Source organism: Ylistrum balloti, unplaced genomic scaffold, assembly GCF_031769215.1.
Source record: "Ylistrum balloti isolate Yb309-2 unplaced genomic scaffold, AGI_CSIRO_Ybal_v1 Utg371054, whole genome shotgun sequence".
Lineage (NCBI taxonomy): Eukaryota > Metazoa > Mollusca > Bivalvia > Pectinida > Pectinidae > Ylistrum > Ylistrum balloti.
In genome coordinates, this window is record NW_026782583.1 from 452355 (window position 1) to 463195 (window position 10841).

The 10841-nt window shown below is 35.7% G+C and overlaps 1 protein-coding gene across 1 annotated transcript; it reads left to right on the forward strand.

The window, feature by feature from the left end:
- The first annotated feature begins 2821 nt into the window (after positions 1–2821).
- LOC132560374 (protein enabled-like) lies at positions 2822–10596 on the forward strand. Its single transcript, XM_060225044.1, has 6 exons — positions 2822–2905; positions 4925–5197; positions 6138–6455; positions 6516–7353; positions 8740–8811; positions 10400–10596. Exons 1-6 carry the CDS (start codon positions 2822–2824, stop codon positions 10594–10596), a joined length of 1782 nt encoding a protein of 593 aa, XP_060081027.1.
- Positions 10597–10841: the final 245 nt, after the last annotated feature.

Consider the following 10841-nt stretch of genomic DNA (forward strand, 5'->3'; position numbering starts at 1 on the left):
AGCTTTCCCCCACACCCTTTAAAGTACGAATTGTTCAATCAATACTTGTAATGAAATCACTACGGTACAATTTTGAACTAAAAGTTATGAGAGAATTTTATGGGGGTATTTTTGTAATTGTCTTTAGTAAATGGATACTTTAGCGGTACAAGTATTATTACAGCATCTGCGTCAGGGGAAATATTTAAACATGTAAAACGGAGTTTATCACGTCAATCTTTTATGACTGTATCTATCTGCTCAAACTGTGTGATGTATGTATGTATGGTATGTATGTATGTATGTATGTATGGTATGTATGTATGTATGTATGTATGTATGTATGTATGTATGTATGTATGTATGTATGTATGTATGTATGTATGTATGTATGTATGTATGTATGTATGTATGTATGTATGTGTGCATGTTTGTGTGCATGTATGTGTGTATGTATGTGTGTATGTATGTATGTATGTATGTATGTATGTATGTATGTATGTATGTATGTATGTGTGCATGTTTGTGTGTATGTATGCATGTATGCATGTATGTATGTATGTATGTATGTATGTATGTATGTATGTATGTATGTATGTATGTATGTATGGTATGTATGTATGGTATGTATGTATGTATGTATGTATGTATGTATGTATGTATGTATGTATGTATGTATGTATGTATGTATGTATGTATGTATGTATGCATGTTTGTGTATTGGTGTGTTTGTGTGTGTGATAAAAATATTATAGATTAATGTCTAGCATCAGAAAAAGTCATTATCTCATTATCTAGATGGAAAGAGGCACTAGCACAAACATTCAATAAATTGCATAATTTTCATATATCTGATCATTTTGGAATAACTTAAAGTACATCCAGAACCGTGCTATAATTCGAAAAAATTAAAACGTTGAATGCAGGACACTGCAAACCTGTGGGACTAAAAGTACACCAGCAGTGTCTACCACCTGCAATCTCGAATATTGCGCAAAACACACAAAAATTGGATAGCACCTTTAATATAATGTTAACAAAGTATTCGTAGATGTATGAATAAAATAATTAAAATCATCAACATTTATTAGGACTATGAAAGCAATTTTCACCATTTAATTAATTTTAGGAGAAATTAGGACTGACGGTGTCTTTTAAATAAGTGCCTCGAGAACGCGAACAAGCGTTGTAATACATTTTGGAAGGACAGAGTTCACCCACCACGCACCGTTGCAAAACATATTTAATAAACAAGATTTGATTTCATTTTGTTTCAAGTTTTGTGCAATAATGTGAAGTCAGCATATCGTGAAGTACAGCATGTCGCATTTCCTGCTTAAGTCATTAATAATATCACAAGTTCTAAAATTATATTCAGTAAATGTTTCATGCAATAAAAGTTTCCTTCGGTGTGCGGAATCGACTTTGAAATAGATACAGAAAGAGTTGAAAATTGATACTATATTGATATCAAACACCTGCTTTTTCCTGTAAGTCCAACTAGTTAAATCGGAGGTAAAATTTTAAGATGTTGGAAATTCGATCTAAACGAATGTGAATGTAAAATGGATGAGAGACCTTTATGAATTCATAAGACTATAGATTAACTCTGCACTGACATCATGATTCATTAAAAAAAAGAAAATACCAACACGTCACCAGAAGCTTAATTCAAATTCGTTGAAACTGTAGAAAATATGTACAAATGAAAGATTTGCAAGGAGACTCTATAAAAAGTACAAAGAGAAAAAGATCAGGTACAAAGATGGCGACATGCATGATAATAAAATATATGTATATAAATATTACGTAGATTTATTAATTTCTTTTGTAACAAAAATGTTATATCAAGTCAGGAGTCTTTTCTATTTATGAGATTAGAATACAGTTCGTTGTTGATTACTATCATGGGGTAATGAATTGAACATTTCGCAGCGGCAAAATTAACAATACACATAAAAGAATATAGCCTCAATTATGTATCCCGTTTACAATCCGATTCCCAATTTTTTTCAACTCACTCATCAGTATTTTCACACGTGTTCCACCATTAATAACAAATGGGAAGATGGGAACCGTTTTACTTTCGCATATATTGTAATTCCGTTTGGGCAACCTGAAGATTTGAAACAAACATGGACATTTTCAAAATTTGATAAATCTAATGTAAATCCATATTCAACTATCTCCAAACGAAAGATTCATGTATCCTGTGATTGTTTCATAAATTCTTGTCTTGAACAAGGGCAATACTTCATTTGAACGGCAGAAAAAATTATACACTTACAACATGCAATAAAACGTATTTGCATAATTATTACGTGGCTGTGTAAATAGTTTCAAGGAATGTCTATTCTAAAAGAACTTAGGGTTCAAATGATGTCAAACCTCGACGCGACCAACCGGTGCTGAATTAATGCTGATTTCAGTCAATTTGCGTAATGAAATTCTTAGATCTGACATCTAAAATATCCCTGTATTATTAAAGCCGTGCTGAATCACACCATGTCAAACATGATTCCTCTGTCAGGGATTTATAATGACAAATACCTTCAATAAAATTACTAATTAGAAATATCTTATTAATCAGGTTTTTAAATCATCGTTAATTACTTACCAGATGGCACCTATCATCAGTACAATTTTTAAGTATCAGCATTTAAATTCGCCAAGTTGATTAATGAAAATAATAAACAATTTTGTATGGAGAGCGATACGTCGGGTTTGATTGTGAGAGGAATAGAATCATTGACTATTTCTAATTTAATAATCAGGATATATATATAAAGAAAACACCGAAAATTCATCATATAAACATTGAATGACAAGATAAAATTCAAGAATGATTTTCTACGGTGTGCCGATGGCTCTACTGAAGAAATGTGTTGAATTGGACATGAACTACTTACCCCTGTACTTAGAAGAGGTCTTTTTCTCAGTTTGATTGCATCGGCGGATGTACGACCTTGTATTTCCGAAGCTTATATAGATCTGTAGGAGGTGCCTCCAGATATATAGACTTTATCTTAAACTGTGTCGTAGTTATATCGATTTCGAATGAATCAAAAGAGACCCATTCAAAAATAGATATGGGGTTACTTACAAGACAAACTCGATTGACCCTCAGGGTAAAAACAAAGTGGTAAAATATTTTTGTGACCCTTGTGACCATGAACTACTTACCCCTGTACTTAGAAGAGGTCTTTTTCTCAGTTTGATTGCATCGGCGGATGTACGACCTTGTATTTCCGAAGCTTATATAGATCTGTAGGAGGTGCCTCCAGATATATAGACTTTATCTTAAACTGTGTCGTAGTTATATCGATTTCGAATGAATCAAAAGAGACCCATTCAAAAATAGATATGGGGTTACTTACAAGACAAACTCGATTGACCCTCAGGGTAAAAACAAAGTGGTAAAATATTTTTGTGACCCTTGTGACCATGAACTACTTACCCATGTACTTAGAAGAGGTCTTTTTCTCAGTTTGATTGCATCGGCGGATGTACGACCTTGTATTTCCGAAGCTTATATAGATCTGTAGGAGGTGCCTCCAGATATATAGACTTTATCTTAAACTGTGTCGTAGTTATATCGATTTCGAATGAATCAAAAGAGACCCATTCAAAAATAGATATGGGGTTACTTACAAGACAAACTCGATTGACCCTCAGGGTAAAAACAAAGTGGTAAAATATTTTTGTGACCCTTGTGACCATGAACTACTTACCCCTGTACTTAGAAGAGGTCTTTTTCTCAGTTTGATTGCATCGGCGGATGTACGACCTTGTATTTCCGAAGCTTATATAGATCTGTAGGAGGTGCCTCCAGATATATAGACTTTATCTTAAACTGTGTCGTAGTTATATCGATTTCGAATGAATCAAAAGAGACCCATTCAAAAATAGATATGGCGTTACTTACAAGACAAACTCGATTGACACTCGGGGTAAAAACAAAGTGGTAAAATATTTTTGTGACCCTTGTGTCCAAAAGCCTATCCTACATAAACATATATTAAAGAATAAAGAATATAACCGTCATTTTCACTAGTACTAAACATCTGGGTCTTGGGTTCGAACCAGGTACTGGCCGCAGGTTGGTAGGTTTTCCATTAGGAGATCAGGCTTTCCTATCCCGCCCAACCTGGCACATTCTTAGAAGATCTGGAAAGTTATTAATATGTTAAGCAGCAATAAATCAAACCAAATTTTCAAATTGTAACTTTTCTTCTTCTGAATTTGACTTTTAAACAACACAATTTTATTCTCTACACTCATATTTCTCAAAATCCTGTGTCAATAACGTAATTTCAACAATAATCATCAATATGCAATTCAATATTCAGATTACATCTTTTGAAACCTTGTGTTACGTGTTTGTCCGTCAGCTGACGACTTCTTGCACGAAAATCGTGATAAAGGGAACAAGCCCTTGACTATCGAATCAGCTACCGACATGTAAACATCAAGTTTTTATCTCCAGATGCGATACGAAAGTTTCACATCTTAAGGCATAAGACTTCATAAAATCTAACTTTGGACGTAAAATAAGTAAATCCATTAAGTGTAACAGAAATAATTAAATTCCGATCTGCCAAGATAAATACGGCCAATTTTGCTACAATAATTTACTGTAATGTATTTTAGGGGAAAAACTGCTATATTCATAGCAAGTATGACTGGTGAAAATCTATAAAAATATCAAAACTTGACCATGCATGCAAGAAAGTCGAGCATTGCGTGATTAACTATGACCTCATTTTTATTGTAAGCCATTCCATCTTATAATGTATATGTTAATTAGGACCTCTTGACTACCCATTGGGCTATTACAACCTCATTCATCTTTTCTGTCTTTTGCTATTATTTATTTATTATTTATTTCAGTATTTGGTTATTTAATGTTTTGTCTTTGTGTTGATATATCATTATTCATTTCCAGGGATTACGTCTTAGCTTTGCGAAACAACAGAATGCCAATGCACAACCAACTAGCACTGTATTTTCCGCCAAAAATTCGCCAAGGTTTACTAGACCAGCAAGACTCGGAAGTTCTGGAACGCAGAGAACAAGAGTATTTCAAGGCTCCCAAATGATGGCAACGAGTGCACCCTTTCGACGCCAGTATCCTTCCAATGGCAGAAACCCATTCTTTAATCGTCAACAGCAAATGGTTACAAATGCGCCATTTATCACTCGTCAACAACAAACACAGGTATTACTGTCACCATGGGTAATCACTTATATTTCGAGTGGAATTTTTTCGCATTTATACGCGGGGAAAGTCAATCGCAAATTCAAAAACCTCGTAAACAACGTCGGATGGAATCTTAAAGAATGCGGGTCTTTAATGGCTCATCATTTTCAGAATTAAAGGTGGGGTGGATTATGGTAACCTACAAGTCCCTGCATTAAGGTGACTATTAATATGAGACTGCATAAGGCAACATGCAGATCTGTTGCGTAGTAAGGAAGTAAGGTATCAGGCGGTTTCGTGTAAAATACAAACATAGTCACGACCTAGGAAAGGTATTTGGTTATCATAGACAGAGTAAGGTAACCTGGGAAGTCCAAGACACATAATCGTGATTATCAATTGTACTTGGGAGGAATATTTTCCAAGTGATGAACACACCATGCAAATATTTGTCTGAGCCTGAATAAGGCAATTAGTCATCTGGGTCGTGGGACAGTACTCTTCCGAGGAACCAGGTAACCTATTACTTAGCTTAGACACATGAAGGTATATATTGGTCGTAGGAGGAACCAGGTAACCTTTTACTTAGCTTATACACATGAAGATATCTATTGATCGTCGGGAAACCAGGTAACATATTACTTAGCTTAGACACATGAAGGTATATATTGATCGTAGGGAAACCAGGCAACATATTACTTAGCTTAGACACATGAAGGACTTTTTGACATTAGGAGGAACCAGGTAACTGTTTATTAAGCTAAGTCACGTGAAGGTGTCGGTTGAGCTAAGACCAAAAAGGTAACCAAGGACCTACGTGGCATTTATTTATTAATGAGCTATAAATAATTCACCTGGTGCGGTTTAGAGTAACTGAACTGGCAAAACCTCATACCATGCATATATCAAAAACATTATTTTTTTCCTTTCAAAGAAACATTTACTTTTTATTTGATAGAATTCCTGGAACAATCAAAACAAGCAAGCTGACCGTTTCGGTTCAAATTCGAAACAAAGACAACACCCAATGCAACAAAACGCAATACAACCTCAAAAGAACATGGTGATGAGTGGACTTCCTACATTTCACCCCGTTCTTCGACATTTCGCCCAACCCTATCAATTTAAAAAAGAACAAATAACAACACAAGCGCCACCTGTCACTGTCATACAGAGGTTCTCTCCCCCTAACTATGCTTTTGGTAACGTGAATAAATCGCCATCTTATAAATTTGAACCATCAGTACAGCCACAAAGACAAAATCAAAGACAAGAAGTAAATCAGGGAAACTTCCAGACACTTAATCAAAACAATCAGGGCAATAACCAGGCACAGCAACATCCAATGGCCGAAAGCTTGATTAATATAACGCCTCCTCCACCACCATCACAACAGATTCGGCAGGCCCAGGGAGGCGGGGGTGGAAGAACGAAATCCGGCGGTGGAAACAATAAACCGCTTATGAAAATTGGAATTGATAACAAGAAAATGAATAATCCGCCTCCACAATTGTTGGCTAACAACGTCCCTTTTTTTCAAAAGCCAAATTCGCAAAGAGATTGGATGAACAACCCAAACCCTAGACGACGGGGCGGTAATCGACGGCCCAATAGACGAGGGAAAAATTTAAATTGGATGAATAAGGGAAAACGGGGAAGGCGACCTGGTAAGCAGCGTCAAAGACCAATGCCAGAGATGACAACACTTCAACCATTCAACCAACCATTCGACCCTCAAGCCCCCTTCCCAGGACAGCAGCAGCCAGGGTTTCCATTCCATGGCCCTGCTTTGTTTAACAACCAAGGACCAACATTTCCAACGATGCCACCAAGCAGGCCAACCGGACCACCAACCGGACCACCGACTGGGCCACCGACAGGGCCGCCAACCATGCCGACAGAGCCGCCAGTTTATCCACCAACAGCTCCTTCACCATATGCTCCTACATTTCCACCGCCAACTGATCCATTTTACGTGCCGACATCACTTAACCCCACTACCAGAGTGACGCCGGCACCCACTAGGGCGGCGCCCTTACCAAAAACGACCATTGATGGAATAGGTAATTCCTGTCACCACACAGCAGAATGTAGCGCCGGGTGTTGTTTTGACCAATCTGGAGCCATGTTGGATACTGACACTTATGGACCAAATGGCCTCAAAAATGGTCTCGGTAGGTATCGAATTTACATAGTTTCCTACAATTTTTAGTTTATAGTTTATTTATCACAAGAAATAAAGATAAATTTAACATGTTCATATAACATCATCTTTTAAATCCTTTACAGATGAGAGATTTTGATGGGAATTTTCTTGAAACATTTTTGAAAACAGCGAAGGCGGAAAAGCTACATAAATAGAGGCCACACAGAAAGTGCTTCCTGTATAGGGTATCCCTCTGTATTTCCCTTAGTAACTTGTTTTTCGAAAAAGCAACTAAAACCTCCAGTTTCAGGGAGTGTTCCTTTCAATACAATTCTGAAAGAGAGAACGATATATAGTATCCAACTTGCGCGATCTGTTTGTCAACGATATCAGTTAAGGTGTAATGAGCAAAAATCAAAATTGCAAGAATAGGTGGAAACATAATTTATTGAAAAGTATTCAGCGGTTTCATAATCATGAAAACAATAAATAGATATACAGAAATTAATACCGAAATCAATTTATTAAAACTAATAAACTAATTAATGAGCGTTTTCATTTCCTCAAGTGCTCTTCAGGTCAAAGTGAACCAACTTAACGTTTACATTTTATTCTACGGGTGGTCAAAACGTATAGATATAGAAAAACTAGTTGTTATAATTAATCAATGCTTCAGCAGTTAATATCACTTTATCTTATTTCTTGGTTTTACTACAGATTCTATACTTCATAGCACGTGAATATAAAGGTATATACTCAAGTCATATAACTAAGACAGTTGCAAACTTAACACTGCTACAGTGTATGTCATTAATGAGAATTTTATTATATTAGCCTATGCCACCTAGTAGAAAACATACCTCTGAGTGTCTTATTTTGAAATTAATAATAAATAAATAATTGGTTCTGTCGTTGTTTCCCTAAGTGTTGACCCTGTTATGAGATATGAGTTCTTGAAACGCGACCTATGTATTGGAGCGTTCAGTCATAGCTTCTTAGTTAAAGTAATCACACGGAAAGCGTTTTATTTTATGTCGCTTAATATAGAAATAATGTAAACCAAATATTTTTTTCTAGAATTTCGTCATACTTACTATGAATAGGATAAATCTCCTACCTCTTGAGTGCTAGCCTTCTACGTGGAAGGTATGAGAGTTAGTCGGCAGGTTTAGCTCTCTAATGTGCTCTTCAAAGATTATACAAATGACGTTTAAGCAAATAGCACCTATTAACACAAATTTAAATAAATGGAGACAAACCATGAATTCAACTGCATCATACAACTGTTTCGTCCTTGTAGGACAGTCATTGATGCCAAGAGTATAAATTTAAATTCAAAAAATGAATTTAAGTTATTCTGAAGTTGTATGTTTTGAAAGGAGATTAATGTTCCAGTTGTTTTTATGTGTAACAGCTACCGGTACCTGTCAGATGAAACAGCCTGGTCTTGGTGAAACATGCGATGACCTCTGTGCCTGCAAGACAGGTAAGCATACCTCATGTTAATGTTTACTAGTATGATGTGCATATGTCATGTCAGTAAAGCTTGTATATGCAGTTGGAAAAGATATATAGAGCAAAGATTATCCAAAGGAATCTTCGTGCCCTCTATTGTATATACTATACATCTAAAATTATAGTTTAACAAATCTTTATTGAATATTTTTCTTAATCTTATCCTCAAAATGCTCATGAATTGGCAAGTCGTTGGCATGGCAACCATTCAGAACCTAGACCAAGAATGGCGGCATCTTGTCAGTTCAGGCGGATGTTTGACTTCGATATTAGGAAAGTGTATGATGCAGACATTGTGTCATCGAAATGTGAAATGAAGGCCGTTAATGGTAAATTTCGTGACAATTTGTTTCAATATTCTTCGATTCCATGTCATTTGTTGGTAATGTCAAGAATATAATAATAACGGTTTGCTATATTCTCCATCAAAGCATCAACTTCAGCTGCTACACATTAGATAATTCATACATCACACAGTATTACCTCTTACCCTTACTGGATAGTTATGTACAGAACGATACATACATGTAAATCCCAATTTGAAAAGAAACATAATGACAACTTTTGATGAGTCTGAGATTCTAAGTCATCAACGGTGAAAATGAGTGCTTAGACTGGATAAGAACATGTGAGGGACTCTTTTTAACAAAAATGTGCAGATCTTCGTTGACAATAGGATAATAAGATCACTTTTAGTCTCAAATAATTTTAGAAAAGAGTTACATTTTAGTATTTTTTGTGTTATGGATGTACTGGAGTTTAGATAATGTTATAACAACCAGAAATTGCATAAAAACAAGCATACTGTTATCTAAATAGAGAACGATAATCCAGAAGCTCGAGACCGAGAGAGACAACGTATACAATGACCCATCCGGTCTTTCATGTGAAATAGAAATAACGAACTTTAAATATCAAAATCCAAGATCGACATGTGTCAACCATGTCTTTTGCTTTCTTTCGTTTTTCTATGATTCCCATGATGGGCAATGCAACTTTAGGGATCAAAGTGTATTTGCATATGAACTGACACCGTTTTGTACACTCAATCACATGAATTGAATTTTTAACATATATTATACGGTTTTACTATTACCAAATATGTAGTACATGATTGAACTTAAACTTTGATATTATTGCAGATTTGAGTGTAAAGTTTGCTTGAGGAACATATTGTATCAGGATGTTTTTTTCTGGATAGTTGATTTGAGGTCGACTTGTTGATTTTATCATGTAAAGATATATTTTCCTGATAATACAACAGCCTGATTTAATGTTGATACCATAGTTGTAGTGCAGCTCTAAATCATTAAACGTCTTAGAATTTCGGTTCTTAAGAATATAAAAATGAGTATGAAATGAATATTTAAAGAGACGTAGCGTTAGACGACGGAGTGAAACACGTGATGTTGTAACGGCACATCTACAGAAAAAATCAAAATGATGAAAGGTTTCTGTGTGTGTGAAATTTCATCAAATTAGATAAAGAACTCATTTTTAGAGACACAAAGATACATAGCATAGTGTTATTCATCATAACCCTGTTGAATATTTTGCAGGGTTTGAATGCTATCGCCGGTATAAGCCCAACTACAAACAAGGGAAAGTTATGGCCCAAAATCCCTTGTACGAGCCACCAGAGCCTCCCTCCAAACCTCGACGGACTTGTATGCGAAAGGCTGTATCTCTGGCCGAGCGCTGGGCGTTCTGGAAATGTTACTTCGATACAGCTTGTTCTGGACCATTGTTAAAGTAGCTGCCACAAATATGTCTTCTTGGTTACGAGTGCCAAACGCCAGCGAGAGTCATCAAATATTGCTCTTGCACAAGGCTATCATTCGTTATAACGTAACGTTATCAGCTACTTTTTATGATTGTTTTTGCAATATCTCAAATTGATACACAGTAAACATATTTTGTTGTTTACACCAAGTCATGATATGATGATTTATTTAAAGTAGGGAGCGTGACTGTCACAACATTTTTACGACCGATAATATT

Bases quoted from the DNA above. Each gene is read 5' to 3' on its own strand.
- LOC132560374 (XM_060225044.1), top strand. From the start codon at position 2,822: ATGATTTTCTACGGTGTGCCGATGGCTCTACTGAAGAAATGTGTTGAA. The intron at 5,198-6,137 runs GTATTACTGTCA...TTTATTTGATAG, and splicing joins CTCGTCAACAACAAACACAG to AATTCCTGGAACAATCAAAA. The intron at 7,354-8,739 runs GTAGGTATCGAA...TATGTGTAACAG, and splicing joins TGGCCTCAAAAATGGTCTCG to CTACCGGTACCTGTCAGATG.